Source organism: Corvus moneduloides, chromosome 20 (assembly GCF_009650955.1).
Source record: "Corvus moneduloides isolate bCorMon1 chromosome 20, bCorMon1.pri, whole genome shotgun sequence".
Lineage (NCBI taxonomy): Eukaryota > Metazoa > Chordata > Aves > Passeriformes > Corvidae > Corvus > Corvus moneduloides.
In genome coordinates, this window is record NC_045495.1 from 6,149,655 (window position 1) to 6,165,973 (window position 16,319).

Below are 16,319 nucleotides of genomic sequence, written 5' to 3' on the forward strand. Positions count from 1 at the left end.
TCCCTGTGGATCCCAGCCCATCCCGAGCTGGCTGCAGGAGAAAACGCTGGAAGACGAGGGAGGCAGCTGCTGCCTTTCCTGGCTGGAAACCCTTTGCTTGCCGGATTGTCGGCTGTGAAAGGGAGAAACTCCGGATACCAGGATCTGCTCTTCCCAGCTCACAGCCAAGAAGAGCAGGGTGTAGGGTAACACCAAAAACCAGCCTGGCTTTGCCAGCTCAAGGCACAGTCCCCAAGAAAAACAGGGAAAACCCATCCAGCCTTTCTTATCTTCCTCCCTGTGACACCCCAAGAGGCAGCAGCTCCCAGAGCAGCTCCTGGCCACCAGCCCCACTCCCATCTCCCACAGCCAAAGGGAGGGGCCGGCAAAGCTGGAGGAGCCCACGGCACCCTCTGAGCCATCCCCAGCTGCCATGAGCTGCAGGGATGGCCTGGGAGCTGCTGGGGACAGTTCTGTCCCCCTCCTGCTCCCAGCAGGACCCAGACATTGCCCAGCTGTCCTGGAGGCAGGAGGCGAGACGGGAAGTGAGGGGGCAGTGGAGCGTGCAGGACCTGGGAGCACAGGGAAAGGAGGATTTTGTTCACACACCACCTCCCTGCCCTCTCCCAGGGCCCCAGCAAGCCCTTGTCCAGCTGTGCTGCCACAGCCTGCCTGGAAGATGCTTCCATGCCTCAGTTTCCCCACTGATGGAAATCTGGACTGGCACAAAGTGCTGGGAAAGCTCTGTCCATGGGAAGTGGAAGAGAAGCAGCCAACAGGAGCCTGAGCATGGGGCCAGGGCCACCCCACAGCCCACGTGACTGCCAAATCCCACCGGGAACAAACCCAAAGCTGGATCCAACCTCACCCCTGAGCCTGGTGGCATCAGGGTTCCACCCCCAGAGCGGGGGTGGGGAAAGGTTCAAGCTGAGCTCTCAGCTGGGTAGGAATCAAGGGCTGCTTAAGGGTCAGCAAGGGATTTGGGGCAATTTTTGGCAGCAAGAACTGAGCTCTCTCCCCCAGGTTTGGGGCATCTCCTCTTCCCCAGGCATTTGCTTCTACGCAGGGCTTTGAGAGGATGACAGGAAAACAAGTCAGCTCTCAGAGCACTTTCAAAGGGCTTTTATTTATTCACAAAACAAACCCAAACACATATAAGAAAAAAAAGGGAAAACCAAAAAACCCAACCCAGGAATATGCACAGTCTATTATTAACAAAATAATTGCACAGAGTAGTGAGCTCTGTGCCACTGCACAAGCCCTTCCCCACTCTTGAACCCTATCCATGAGAACACGGAGATCATTTTCCCAGTGTCCCAGTAGGAATCAAACACTTGGTGGTGAAGGCGACTGGTGCTGCAGGCTGGGTCTTTCTACCTGAGCTGGGAGGAAAACAGCCTTTATACCCCAAAGGCACAGCACTGGGGAAGGAGCAGGCTCCTGGGTCCCTTTCCTTGCTCTGGGAAGGGATTTGGGGTCTTCCCTATGGTTTTCCATCTGCTTGTGTCCTGTGTGCCAGCCCCCTCCCTGCCCTGGGCACCTCAGAGCATGGAGCTTTTGGGACAGAGCAGCCAAAGCCAGCACGTCTGTATGGCACAGGATGGGGGGACTGCAGGGAGCCCCATCCTTTCCCACTCCCCAGGGGATTTTTTGGGCATGGACTGGCTGTGCTGAAGCCTGCCAGGAAGGGAAATCTCATCCTAGCTCTCCTAAACCCCACAGTGTTTGCAGAAGAAACAGGTGAAACAGGCACAAGGATTGCAGATGGCGTGAGATCCAACGCCTGCATTTCTGCTGCATGGAAATGGGGGAGGAATTGGTATTTCTGATACCAAAATGGGAAGAAAAAGCTGGTATTGGGATTGCTGGAGGGCTTGCAAAGCAAATTGCAGAACAGCAGCAACTTACTGCAGAGCCACTGGAGCATCCTGGTGTGATTTCAGCCCCCTTTTTACATTTTCTGAGTATAATTTAACGTCATTTTCACAGCAGAAAATCCATTTTTCTCTCCTCATTTCTTAAAAGAAATGGCTGAAACCAACCAGATTTCACACCACAGGCAGTTTTGTTTTTCCAAGGGGCAGTCCGGGGGTGGGTGGGGAGGAAACTTCAGCCGCTATTTCAGGAGCTGAGGAGAACCCAGTTCTCACCCAGCTCTTCCCATCCTCGGAGCCCAAACACCCACAGGGCACCCAGCCAGTGCAGGGAGCATGTCCAGACCAGCAGCCAAGGCTCTGCCCTCTCTGTGGCCTTGCCACCAGCTCCCTCCAGCATCCCTGTCCCCCCTTACCTGCGGAAGGGTCATAGGATGGCACAGACAGCACCGGCATCCTCGGAGTGGTCGCAGTTGTGGACGTCCCAGCGGATGTGGGAGCAGCGCAGCAGCGAGGGCTCGTGGCCTTTGCACTTGAGGTTGTCGAGGAAGATGTAGCCGGTGCCTTGGCCGTAGCGTGCCTCCCCCCAGGCCGCCAGGGCGTGGCCACAGCCCAGCTGCCTGCACACCACCTTGGCGTCCCGCAGGTCCCAGGCGTCGTCACACACCGTCCCCCACTGGGACAGGTAGAACATCTCCACGCGCCCCTCGCACCGGTGGCTGCCGTTCACCAGGCGCAGGGACCCTGCGGAGGGGAGGGGGTGAGGCAGCCCCTGCCCGTGCCCGCCCCAGCGCTGTGTCCCCCTCTCCCTGCCTGTCCTGGGACAGCCCTGGTCTCTCTGAGGTTCAGAGCTCCCCCACTGCCTTTGCACGGGCAGGAGCAGGGCGATGGCCACTGGCCAGCATTGGAGCTGGGGGTGACCCTCAGAGCGTCGTGGTGGATGTTAAGTTGGAGGAACAGACAATAATCTCTGTTGCGGCTCAGCCCCTTTGGTCCATCACCTCCTCCCCTGCCCTGAGGTCCATCACCCAATGTCCATCACCTCTGCCTGAACCAGCCTTGTGAGCACCAGGAGAGGCCATGACTTAACATTGCCAGCAGTCTTTCCCCCTCCTGTGAGCTGCTCCAGGCACTGCCAAATCTTGTGCCTCTGCCTGAGCCACTTTTTTCCACCCTGTGCCAGCATGGAGCATCCCCAGGGCTGACAGTGTGTCCCCAGGTGACACCCCAGTACCTACCCTCCTTGGGATGAGTCGGGGCCAACGTGGTGGTTGTAGCAGTGGCTTCTTGGAAATGGTCTTCAGTGTCACCAGCACCTGGTGCAGTGGAGGGGAGGTGGGAAAAGTGACTCAAGGGACAGGGTCGGGTCAGAGCCCCCCAGCCGTGGTGTGGGATGGCGGGGGATGGGTTTAGGGATGTGGTGTGGGATGGCGGGGGATGGGTTTAGGGATGTGGTGTGGGATGGCGGGGGATGGCTGCAGGGGTGTGGGGTGGGATGTGCAGCCACTGTGCACAAATGGAGACCAGAGGGGGTGCCCACACTCCACTGCACCGACTGCCACTGCTGTCCCCATGTGCAGGAGAAACCCCGTGGTCTGGGGGCTCATTATTCACCTACCACCCCATTTGGGGGACCCCATTTCCCACAGCCAGCCTGAGCACTGCCAAAATCCTCCCTACACCCATTCTCTCCTTGACTTTCCCACTGAGCTGGGCTTCATCGGCAACCTGCTGACCCCCTCCTGCCAGCTCCCACTTTCACCTCGGCAGATGACCCCGGCGTCCTCGTGGTGGCCGCAGTTGTGCTGTCCCCAGCCCAGGTGGAAGCAGTCGGCCAGGCGCGCCTCGCCGCCGCCGCAGCCCACGTTGTCCAGCAGCACGGGCCCGCTGCCGTAGCCGAAGGAGCCGAGCACGGTGGCGGCGAGGGCGGTGCCGCAGCCCAGCTGCCGGCAAACCACCTGGGCGTCGGGGAAGTCCCAGTCGTCGTCGCAGACGGTGCCCCAGGTGCCGCGGTGCCGCACCTCCACCCGCCCGCGGCAGCTCCCGTTCCCGTTCGCCAGCCGCAAGCCGCCACCTGCGTGGCACGACGCCGGGGGGACCAGGGCTCCACAGGGGGTCCGGTGTCCCCTGCTGACCCTCCAAGGGCGTGGGGTGAGCCCCCGGTTTCTGGGGGAACCCCTGGGGACGTGGGAGCAACCCCTTGGGGATGTGGGGTAAAAACTTGTGGGCATGGGGTGAGCCTCTGGGTTATGGGGTAACGCCTGGAGAGCGCAGGATGAACTGTGGGGATGTCAGCTGAGCCCCTGGGGACACAGGGTGAGTCCTGGTGCTGTGGGGTGACACTGGGTACATGGGGTGATTCCCGAGCAGCATGGGGTGGGCACCGTGAGCACGAAGCAATCCCTGGAGATGTGGGACGAACCTCTGAGCGGCATGGGGTGAACACCGTGGGAGCATGGAGTAAACCCTGGGCATGTGGGGTGAGCCCTGAGGATGTGAGATAATTCCTGAGGCATGGATTGAGCACTTGGAACATGGGGTGACCTTTGGGGACATGGGAGGAGCTCTGGGGATGTAGAGTGACTCCCCCAGGGATGTGAAGCCCCGTGCAGGACTAGCAGCAGCTGTACACTTACTTTCCTGCTCGACGGTCAGGAGCGCGGTGGTGACCACCTCGGTGGCCTGGGAGGGCTGGTCCCTGCTGTCTGTCACTGCTGGGACAAGTGTGGGGACATGTGGGCATTGAGAGGTCCACATCCAGCACCTGCTGCCCCTGCTCCACCAACCTCCTGGTTGGTGCCAGCATCCACCAGCACCATGGCTGCCCCCTGGCAAGACCCTGCCACGGGCAATGTCACCTCCCGAGCATCATCCATGCATGGCAGGACCCCGGGGTGGTCAGGCTGGGTCACGAGAGGGCACAGAGGGCACAGCTTCCCCCACAGATGGGCGACTGCCAACCTCCTTACCTGTGGCCGTGGCTGCGAGCGTCTCCTCGGAGCCCAGGGCCACCGAGGTGGTGAAGGATGTAATGGTGGATGTGTCCAGTCCTGTGGTGACACAGAAGGATAGAGGTGGCACCTGGGAGATTTCATCACCAGGATCCATTACCTTTCATGCTTCATTATCCCCTGCCCCTCTGAGCAAGGTCTGGGTGTGGTGGTGCCACCGACTGCGTGCCCAGAGGAGGTGCCACAGGGGATGGGGATGTTTAGGGAGGAAAGGACCAGCCTGAAAAATTGTCCCTTTTGTCCTACACCATCCCCTTTGTCTGTTAATAGTGGGAAAGGGAAAGCACTGGCACTTAGTGCTCCTGTCATTAGCCATGATAATGAGGGAATTCAGGGGGATTATTAACATTATGAACAGTAATCAGTGGAGAATGGCAGGAATACATCATTTCAGGAGGGGAAGGGGAGGCAGGCTGGGCCTGGCGCTGTGCCCGGCCCCTGGCAGCCCCTCCCTCCTTCCGGACACGGGCAGCTTGTTTTCCAGCCAGCAGAGCAGGGAAATGGCAGAGGGAAATGGCAGCATGACAGATGCATTTCCCCTTCAAGTCACCACCCTGGCTGTGCTCCAGGCTCCTGGCATGGGGTTGCTACTCCAGAGAACCAGGATGAGGGCGGATAAGGAGCAAGGATGCACCTACAGCGCAGAGCCCAGTCCCTGCCCAACCTTGGGTACCTCAGCATCTCTCTGAGGCCTGTTCTGCTTGGAGACCAGGATGTCCCTGGGTTTTTCCCCACCCCGAGGGTGATGCCCAGCCCAGTACCTGTGCAGATGACCCCAGCATCCTCGTGGTGGCCACAGTTGTGGATGCCCCAGCCCAGGCTGTAGCAGGCGGACAAGAAGGGCTCGCTGCCATCGCAGTTGACATTGTCCAGGAGGATACGTCCTGTTCCATAGCCAAAATAAGCATTGCTCTTGTAATCCAGGGCTTGCCCACAGCCCAGCTGCTTGCAGACCACGCTGGCATCGCTCAGGCCCCAGTCGTCGTCGCAGACGGTGCCCCAGTTCCCGCGGTAGAAGATCTCCACCCGGCCCTGGCAGGTGTCGGGGCCGCTCACCAGGCGGATGCTGCCGTCACCTGGAGGGTGGCAGCATGAGGTGAGAAGGATGTGGTGTCCCTGCACGTGGCACAGCGATGCCACCGTGCCCAGACCCTGCCGTGCCCGTGGTGGCAAAGAAAATGAGTGAGAAAAAGCAGGGAAGGGCGAAGCTTTAAAGCAATGGGGCTTGGGAGCCTTGGGAACCTCTGGGGTAGGGTGTAGCCATGGCCAGCACAGTGATGGGGTCTGGGGGTCTGCACCTCAGGGCTGGAGGGTTGGGAGGCTTCAAGAGGGGCAGCTGGTGACAGTAGGGGACACTGCCCTCAGGTGCAATGACAGCTGAGCAGCTTACTTTCCCCATCCTGTACCGAGGCCATGAGGGTCCTGGTGGTCGGTCCTTCGCTGACTTGAGTGGGCGAGAACTCTGCAAAGGGAAGCAGAGAGGTGGCACCTGCTGCTGCTCCACCCCGAAGCCAGAGGGATCCCTCCCCACCCCACTGCTCCAGGAGGGTCTGCACCAAAACAGCTCCAGCTGGGAAATAGAGGGGTTTGAAGCTGCACCTCCCTGCCCAGAGCTCTTTGCCAACGCCTCCAGCCTCTCTTCTTCCCTCAGACCCAGCTCCCCACCTCCTTTTTCACTCCTTCCACCTCTCCTCTCCAACAATGGCATGACTCAGTTTCCTGCCCAATCCACAACCTCTGTTCTCTGGTTGCTGTTGGTACAACCTACCAGCCAACCCACCATCCCTGCCTTTCCATCCCTCCTTTTCCAAGCCCTGCTTCTGCAGGACGTGGGGATTCACTGAGCAGCTGCTCCAGGTCTGCACAGTCTCCCTTTCGCAGCTCACTGATGCCTGGCTGATGAGCAAACCTTGCACAGTGAGGGAGGAACGTGTGTGGGGTACATAAGGGCCGTCACGGAGCCGTTCCACTTTCACTTGCCAAGTTCAAACACTTTCCACTGCTTTTCTCACCTTTAGGAACATCTCCTACTGAAAAGCTCAGCAATGTAAAGAAACACAAGTCAAAAGGGGAAAGAGCAGTTGGGCAGTGACTGACTCAGAGGCAGGAGCGTGGGTGGGCATGTGCTCTTTCCCCAGGGATTGTGCTGGAGAGGGTGCAAAGTCCCTGAGCTGGAGTGACAAGGAACACAAAACAGGCCGGTCACATTATGGAGCACCAGCCTGTGGAGCTGGGAGGTGACCTGGATTGAGGAGAAGGGCGAAAGGAGGATGCAGAGGATGTTTGGCTGACCCAGGTCAGAGGAACTGGCTCTGTGATAAAACTCTTGGGCTCCACCAAGGCCCCTGCAGCCCGCAAGTCTTGCACTCCACAGGAACCCCCTGCTCTCCTTGCCCCCAAAGAACCCAACCTCGTTACCATTGCAAACAACAGCCACATCCTCATAGTGGTAGCAGTTGTGGATGCCCCAGCCATGGCTCCAGCACTCGCTTAGGGCTGCCTCCCAGCCCTTGCAGTCCACGTTGTCCAGGAAGATGGGCCCACTCCCCTGGCCGAAGGTCATGGCGGCTGGGAGGGTGATGGCATGGCCACAGCCCAGCTGGCGACACACCACGTTGGCATCCACGATGTCCCAGTCATCGTCGCAGACCGTCCCCCAGGAGCCGTTGTAGAGGATCTCCACTCGCCCCTGGCACCGGCTGGGCCCGTTGGCAAGACGGATCTCTGGGAGGATGGGAACAGAGCGGTCCCTCAGCAGGCAGTGGGCCACGGGGAGCAAATCTACATCGAACTCCTGCTCCTTAAATAAAATCCTGCCCCTTCTCTGTAGCACAAGACAGTTGTTGGCTTGGTGCTGCCCACCTGCTGGTGGGACACGGGCTCCCCTTCATCTGCTGGAAGCAGTCAATGTGGAGACACAGCACATCTCAATCTGGGAATGCACCATCACCAAGGTCAGGCTGGACAGGGCTTTGGGCAGCCTGGTCTAGTGGAAGGTGTTCCCTTCCAACCTAAACCATTCTGTGGCTCTGTGGTGCTCCCATCATCTTGCCTGCTGATGGGCAAAAACCCGGTGGGAGAAGGGAAAGGCAGACATGTGGCACCACATGTTGACATACAATAGGTGACAAGCGACAAGATGCAATTAGCAAATTCTTATTAGCCTCAGCAAATGCATCCAGAGCTGGTCCCACGTGGGAGCTGGTGGGATGGAGATGATCTCTCAAGCTGCTGGCAATGGGGAGCAGGCGTGGAAGTGCCCGGGGTCCACCACATCAAGGGAATTATTTACTTGCACGTGATGCATGGCACAGGGACAGGGATTCAGCAGGAGGTGGCAAAATACTCCTCTCAGGATAATTAGTGGAATAGGGATAGTAAAGGATCTTTATTTCCTTTCTGTAAAAGAAGTTTAGCTTCTTCTTGCTGCTTTTTGTTCCAAACCAGTATCTTTCCTTCTTTAAATTCCCCAAATCCCTTCTTTTACCTAAAAATGCATTTTTCAACTACAAAACTTCCTGGAGGAAAGTGACTTTAGGAGAAGAATCTCACCTGGGAATGGCAACAGCTCGGGCTCAGAGGTGGTGCCTGCAAGGGAGAAGAGAAGGGGTCAGGTCTCCCCAGAGAGGAGGAGATGAAACTCGGAGAGTGATGGCAGCCGGGATGGGATGGGTGTGGTGGGGACTGGCAGGACTCATCAGCCCTTGGACCCTTCCCTTTCCTTCAAAGTCCTGGTGTTTTTAGGGGAAAAAATGATCACCCTTCCCCAGGGCATCACTTAATCTACTTCACAGGTGGGGAAACTGAGGCAGCATATGAGTGACTGTGACTCTGGTGGTGCTTGAAGCACAGGGTGACACATGTGTGACCCTGATGAGCCCAGTGGCCAGCAGAAGCCACCCCAGGTGGGTCCTGTCTTGGGCCAGGTCTTGAGGACTTTTGTGTCCATCCTTGGTTCCATTGCTGCCTTGCTGTGAGCCCTGGGCAGCTCCTGCATTCTCCTGCTCCACCACCCCCATGGAAAACTTGTGTGGTGAGATGGGAACAAGGAAAATCAGTCCTGCCTTGCTTGAGAAACCCAGTGGAGATGTCCTGATGGAAGATGCTGTACCCTAAGTGCATTTTCATCTTTCTTTATTTTCCCCAACAAAATCCACTTTTTGGAAGCTCCATAATGACATGCAAGTACCAACACACCCACTGACGGGGTGCAGCCACCTTAGGGGGTGAACAAACATCATCCAGAGGGAGGTGAACACTTGAAGGATGCAGGATGTGTCCTCATCTCTGGACCCCCCTCCCACAGTCTGGGCATTATTTAGCCACAAAATCCCTCTCAGCCCCAGTGCTGAGTGATGTGGGATCCCCCCTGGAATGCTGCCAGCATGGGTCACTGAGGGCTCCAGCTGGTCCAGGAGGTCACAGGAACACGATAATGACGCCCTGGGGGATAGTGGATGGGGATGGGTGGCTGGACCTTTTGTACCTCTCAGTTCACAAAGTCTTGGCCGATGCTGGAGCCCAGCACAGATCTTGAGCATCCAAGGTGTCCTGGGCTTGAGGCTCTCCCTGCACAACCCTCTCCCATAGGTGACACCTTCCAAAATCCTTCCAAACCTAGTGGAAGGTGTCCCTGCCCATGGCAGGGGGTTTGGAACGATACAAGCCTTAAGGTCCCTTCCAACCCAAACCATTCTGTGATTCTGTGATGCCTCCATGCTAATTACAGCACCCAAGGGCTGATCAACACCCGTGGTGCCTCTGTGGCCTCTTGTCCTCCCACTGCCTTGGACCAGCCCTGTCCTGCTTCACACTCAGCCTACGAGCAGTGACGGGAAGGTCAATCCCAGCCGCTCCGGAGGCGGATGTCACCGCCGTGAGAAGCAGCGTGAGCCTGGGGGAACAGGGGAGCAGATGAACCCACCTCCCTTTTCCTTGCTAGGACGTTGCCTGGGAGACCATTAAGTCAGCCAGAAATCAGGGCTGTCAAAGAAAGACCTAGAAGCCCCAAGAGAAAGGAGAATAAGGCAACTGTCTGGCTGTATCCATGACTTAGCAGGGATGCTGGGATGAAGAGCAGCATTCGGGGAGCTCCAGCGTGGTCGGGTGCTGCTGCCCTATCCAGCTGGACCAGGCATGGAAAGGGATGCTGTGATTCCAGCAGGACCTGGGGATTAAACAGGTGAGACCATGGGAGCAGAGAGGCTCTGCAGGAGAGGACAGGGAAGGATACAGCAGCCCCGTGGGTTGGATAACAGGAGAGAGGTAATTCAGCTCACCTCTGCACCAAAAATGTGGAGGTGTGAGGGTTTCTAGGAAGAGTGTTTGATCCTGGTTGGTATTGATTTTTAACACCTAGTCCACACTAGTGCCGAAAAAGCAGTGGATAAAAGGACATTGATAAATATTCATCTCCCTTTGAGTCAAAATCAAAGCTCTGAAATATTCATTTAAGAGTATCCTCCAGCAAAGTCAGGAGAGATCTGAAAAAAATATGCCTGGTGTGTCTACAATAATGAGGAGCGAGGGGAAAACTGTCTTTTTTGAGAAGAAATAGAGCCCTCCATGTTTCTCTGATCCAGCTTCACAAAGCCGAAAGAAAAGGGGGAAACTGCTCGAGTAAACACCGCTGCTAAACAAAACCACCGAAAGGGAGGACAAATCGCCCTTCGTTAGCGACTAATCTGTGCCCATTAATGAAGAGAACCAGGAGAGCCAGGAGATGCAGGGAACAGCGACAGAGCCACCGGGGTCCCCTCAGGGTCCCCACACCCGAGTGTGGGCACAGATGCTGCCGCAGCACCTCGAGGGAGAAGGGAAGCACCAGCTGAGGGCGTGGGAAGGTAAAACCCGATTTAACTCAGTTAGGATGTCTGACTACACCTGAATTCCCAGTTTTCTGGCTGGCTGTGCCTTGGCGCCGGTTTGTTGAGGCAGGAATGTGTTCCCCGCCGCCTGGCTGTAATTCCATGGACAGAGTCACACAGGGATAACCACGCTGCCACAGCGCTGGTGCGGACCCGCCTTCCAGAGCGGGAATGGCTTTTCCCAGATTTAAATGCTTCCCAGCTTGGCTGGACAGTGCCTGCCAGGAATGAGAAGGGGCCGTTGTCCTCGGGGGATGGGTGTTCATTCCACCTGTTTCCTTGGGCAGGACTGGTCTCACAGGTCCTGGGAGCAAGCCCAGGAGCATCCCTTGGCCATCAGCATCTTCCCATGGGTGCTGCCCGCTCCGGAGCCCAAAACTGCTCTGTCCCCAGTGCTGGCAGCTGCCTGCCCCATTCCCCTGCCTGTCCTGAGTGCTGAGCTCGCCATCACACCCAGGTCACGGTGGGAGATAAGAGCTGAATTTGCTCCCTCCATCCCTGTAGGGGACACCACAATAATCCTGCTCCTGGAGAAAATCTACCTACAAATCTGAGCTGGAGAGGGATCACGGGTGCCTAAAACCCCTCCCGCTGCCCCAGGCAGGAGCTCACCGGTGGGGCTGAGGAGGAGGAGGAGGAGCATGGCTGGCATCAAGGAGAGAGACAGCACCTCGATGTCCGGCACCTCGCGCCGGGTGTCTGGACAGGGACCGACTGTCATTGCTGCTTCTCAGTCCTCCTGCAGGCGAATTTCCAGAGGAGAATTCCCTGAAACATGCAGACAGCAGTGTTAGTGTGGCGGCCAGGAGAGCCTGTGATCACCAAGGGCCATGCAGGACCTGTGAACGTGTCCCTCCTCAGTATTTCCAGGAGCAGTGACCAGGAGACACGTGAAAAGGAATTCCAGCTGGGTTTATTGAGAACAAGAGATTTTTTTTTGAGTGGCAAGATGAAGCTGAAGGGTCGTAATCCCACCTGTGAGATAAAACTCAGCAATAGGGAAATGTCAGCAGAAAACGAGGAAGAGATTAAATATCTTAAGATTCCATTTCCCCCTCATTTACCACTCACTGCAAAGCGGTGGATTTCCATCTCTGTCTCACTCGCAGGCTGTTTGGGAGGGGATGGGTGCTGGTCCTGCTGGCCGGGACACCTCTGGGAGCCCAGACCGGCATCCCGGCGGTCCCAGCAGCCGGTCTGACGGCAGCGTGCGCTGGGGGAGCAGTGCCATCGTGAGGATGCTCCCGCACGCCGGCTCCAAAGCCGGGCTGTCAGGCTCAGCTAAGCGGAGCCCTAAAATTAGTCTCTCCAGCCCACACGGTGCACACCATCTCCTGAAGGGATGCACACCGACTGGTGCCGCTTCAGGCATCTGCTGGTGGTTAGAAACTTGGGAAAGGTCTTTGAAATCCACAGTATCAGTGACTAAACCCTCCTTCGCATAGAAACCCTTCATCCAGCCTTTTGCTGCTCCTGGTTTTCCCATGTGGAGGGCATTGGACGAGAAGGTGTCCACCCAGCCAAGGTCCCTCCAGACCATGGGCTGGGTGGGCTCCAGAGCCTCCAGACCAAGCCTTTGACTTCGTTGCCTGCACTAGGGAGAGATGATGGTGGACCAAAGGGTCTTGCACCAGCAGGAGGTGATGGAGCCGCAGGAAGGAGCCCACATGGATGGGACACAGCCCCGTTCCATCTCCTTGATCTCTCTGCTCAGTTCGTGCTGACCAAGCCTCTGGAGGAGACTCACCAGCAGACAGACAGCTCAGTGATGGGGGCTGAAAACCAATCTACTCGCTGAGGTGGTGGCTTTCAATACTCCATTCATCCCTCCTGAAGCACCGAATAATGTCTCCTTTTGTCCCACGGGCCCTGCCCTCTCTCCAGCGGGGCAGGGCTGACAGATGGCCCCTCCGCCGCCCTGCCCCGGCCAAACCCCAGCATCTCGTCCTGCTCGCAGGGACGTTGTCATCGCCGGCCACTTTTGTACCGGAGCCAGCGCGTTCCTGCTCCCTGGCAGGGTGGCAGCGGGCATTAACCACTGCGGTGCTGTGCCATGGCCGACCCCAAAGAGGGAAAACCCAACTTTCCTTCTCCGTCTGTGCTTTTCCAACTGCTTCTCAATCCTCACCCCAACGCTCAGGATTCAGCTGCAAAGTGAACCTACTTCCTTAAACGCAGCGGTGTTGGGGTTCTTTCAGAATGCCCACAGATTAAAAACAGCGTTTAAGCCATAGTTAGTCATCGTGGCACTGTAGCAAAACACAGCATCCCTTTTAACATTGCCCAGAGAAGCTGGGGCTGCCCCATCCCTGGAAGTGTCCAAGGGCAGGTTGGACAGGGCTTGGAGCAACCTGGGCTAGTGGAAGGAGTCCTGCCTGTGGCAGGGGGTGGAATGGGATGAGCTTTAAGGCCCCTTTCCAACCCAAACCATTCTATGATTCTGTGATGATTCTGTGATTTAAAGGGCTGCTGGACGTGTGTTTATGGAAGTCCCTTCACACCAAGGTTTTCAAGCTGTCAGGTGTCCTGTGAAGCCAGCCCCATCATGACCCCGATGGAAGGAGCAGCAAATCCTCCATCACTCCCATCCTACACAACCACTGACCACCAGGGACGTACAAAACTCGCAGGGGAGGACCAGGGCTGTAACATGGGGCACAGAAAGTCCCTGCTTTCACCCCAAATAACACACCACAGTAGACACACCGTGCCCAGCCAGCTCTTTGCCCTCGGTGAAGACTCTCTCCTCCCACCTGGACACAGGACCCCACAGGTCCTTTCATCCCTTCTGGTCCCCTTTGTACCCCTTGGCCAGAGCTGGAGTGAACCCCCGTGCTCTATTTATCACTTCTTCCACTTTTTAACTATTCAAACAACTTCAGGAGAAATCACAGTTTTTCAGCTGCCACCACCCCACCAGATCATTATTTATAATTACAACCCTGACCTAAAAAAAAAGCATCATAAATCCACATACCTGTTTGGTATTTCCTCTCCAGTATAAAGAGGGGTGTATCGAATCCCAGGAATACCTGTCCTCTTTTGAAATAAAGGAAGGAGCTGGCTAGTTAGTTATAAAAAATTTTAAAATAACATTTGAAATTAATATTTCCGATAAGATGTGATGGGGATAAGGCAGGATTTTTTTCTTTAGGTGAGATCTTGCTTAGTAAATTAAAAAAAAAAAAAAAAGATAAAGAGAGAAGAAAATGGATCTCATCCATCAACGGAACAGCTCCAGCCTGTCATCTCTTTGCACTTTTGGGGCTGCTGCTGCTGTGTTACAGCAGGATGGCAGCCCTGCAACCCATCCTGGGACAGATCATTTCCAAAGCCAAGGAGAAAGAGAGGGAGCAGGAGAAGGGGGAAGAAGAAGAGGAATAAGAAGCAGAAAGAGGAGAAGAGAGGGAAGACTGCTAAGGAGACATGGCGGGGAGGGAATGGCTCGAGTTTCAGGGAGGCAGGCAAGGACACATCCTTAAATTGGGTGCTGGCAGAGCCTGGGTTACGCCTCAAGGGGAAGGAAGAAGCTTTTTCAGAGGATTTGGGCTTTTCAGCTGCTTCCCACCTCCCTCCTCGGCTGTCTGAGTGCCCACCTGGAGAGGAAGTCAGCAATAACCATCTGGCTGGAAATCCTTCTGTCGGTGTCTGAGCCAGCACTGGGATGCAGCAGGAGGGGATGGTTCTAACCTCCTTCCCTGCCTGGGAGACTTGGAGACCTGTTCCTGGGGCAAACCAGGGTCTTCCCTGCCTGTTCCTAGGCAAGAAATTACCTTTAGAGGCCCCTTTTTTCAGGATTTTTCCTGTCTGACCATCCAAGGCATCTCTGCTGAGGATATTAGAGAGACCTGACCCATCCCTCACCAGCCCGTGGTGAGGGATGTCCTGTGGCTGGAAACCTTCCCCATCCACCTCCACCACCTCCTGCTCTACACATTCAACTTGTCTCCTTTTGCTCCTGACCAGAACATCTCTTTATTTTAAAAAGAGTTGTGTATATTTAATAATTTTAAACTATTACAGCTTTTTAACCATTTTAGCCATCATTGCAAGTAAAAGCCAGATAACGTGAGACTCTTGGGTCTCAGCAGCCTTGAAGATCACGGAAAAGGAACCTCCAAACACACTGGGTTTCCCAGTCTTATGAATTCTTAAGTTCTCCAGCAATTTTAAGAGTCTGGTGTGCTTTTGGCTTTGAACAAGTTAATTTTATGAGCCACATGATTCCCGGCCTCGTTCTCACAGGAGGCAGAATTTGCCTTGTGGTTCTTGCTGCTGGATTTTTCACTTGCTCCCATGCAAAGCCCAGACCTCTCAATGCCCTAAAAAGGCTGGGTTTCATATTTTAACTCTGCAGAAAGCCAGCTCTGGCTATGACTGTCGCCAACTGCTTCTGCTGTTCCTTTCTTGCAGGGATTTAGTAATTAGCAATTAGGCACTTTTATTCCCCAGCAGCAGCAAAGTTCTAATTAACCAGATCATGAGTGCAAGTTTCAAAGGTGCCTTTTAAGTCTGTTTTACCTAAACTTTGACAAACTCCCCACCGTCCTGGCTGTCAGCCAGGGCCCATGGACTGGGAATCATCCGCTCCAGCATGAATCCACACCCAGGTTTTGCAGACCAGGAGCACAACGTGGACATGCAGGGATAAGATGCTCTCTACCCCATCCAGGATTTCTCTGGGCATTGGGGAATCATCTCAGCCCTTTTCCATGTCTACATCGTTCCTGCATGTGCTTTGAGTGGCTTGGCAGTATCAGGCTGGGGGATTACGCTGCTCTGAGGAAAAGAAAACACAGCCAGCCTTATTCAAGGAGCAGCCACAACATAAGAAAGGCTAATTATAAAATTCCACAGGACAGCAAAGCTGGTCTCTTGTAGAAAAAGAAGCTCTTTTTGTGCTTCCTGATGGTCTTGCTGCCTACTCAGGCAGGGACGCTCTGGGACACTCAGGGATATCAGAGATGCCCATGGGAGAGAACCTTCTGGAGGGGTCAGGGCCATCCTCGCATCCACTCAGCAGCTGCCACGTGCCACCGGCAGCATCTGCCACAGCTTCCTATGGCAGTGGGTGGCATCTCCAGCAGACCTCTTTTCTGGCAGCATGGGTGGAAACTGGGGAAAACAAGTAGCTCACAAAACTGCAGAAAATACAAGGCCTCCAGAAAAAAAAAACCACCAACAACCCAAACCAAAACCAAAAATCCAAACCGATTTCCCTTTTCGATTAGCTGGAGAAATACAGAGAGGAGACATGAACTCATTTGTCCAGGCTATACCATGGCCAGGAAATGCACTGGGGATGTAAAGAAGGGCCTGGTGCCATAGGAAAAAGCCATAAGCTGAAACAAAAGGCATCTTCTTGCTGCCAGGAGGGAAAGACAGGGTTGAGAACACCAGTTGCTGTTTTGAGCCATTAGCCAGCTTATAACGAATGACAGGATTCCCCTGCTGATTGCTGAGCTAAATCACTGGGTATTTAGGGGGTTCCTGCTGCTGATTTCACTCTGGGGAGCACCGGCATGAAAAATGCTGCATCTACAGTAGGATGGAGCCTCCCCTCTTTCCTCTGCTCCTCCTCCTGCTTC

General features: G+C 55.5%; 1 protein-coding gene across 1 annotated transcript; it reads right to left on the bottom strand.

Annotated features, from left to right (window-relative positions):
• Positions 1–1,078: 1,078 nt before the first annotated feature.
• SSC4D (scavenger receptor cysteine rich family member with 4 domains) lies at positions 1,079–13,919 on the bottom strand. Its single transcript, XM_032130316.1, has 12 exons — positions 13,709–13,919; positions 11,344–11,499; positions 8,417–8,452; positions 7,283–7,588; positions 6,255–6,326; positions 5,626–5,940; positions 4,823–4,903; positions 4,490–4,567; positions 3,616–3,927; positions 3,092–3,169; positions 2,270–2,597; positions 1,079–1,361 (listed from the first exon to the last, which is right to left on the bottom strand). Exons 2-11 carry the CDS (start codon positions 11,450–11,452, stop codon positions 2,281–2,283), a joined length of 1,704 nt encoding a protein of 567 aa, XP_031986207.1. The 5' UTR covers positions 11,453–11,499; positions 13,709–13,919; the 3' UTR covers positions 1,079–1,361; positions 2,270–2,280.
• Positions 13,920–16,319: the final 2,400 nt, after the last annotated feature.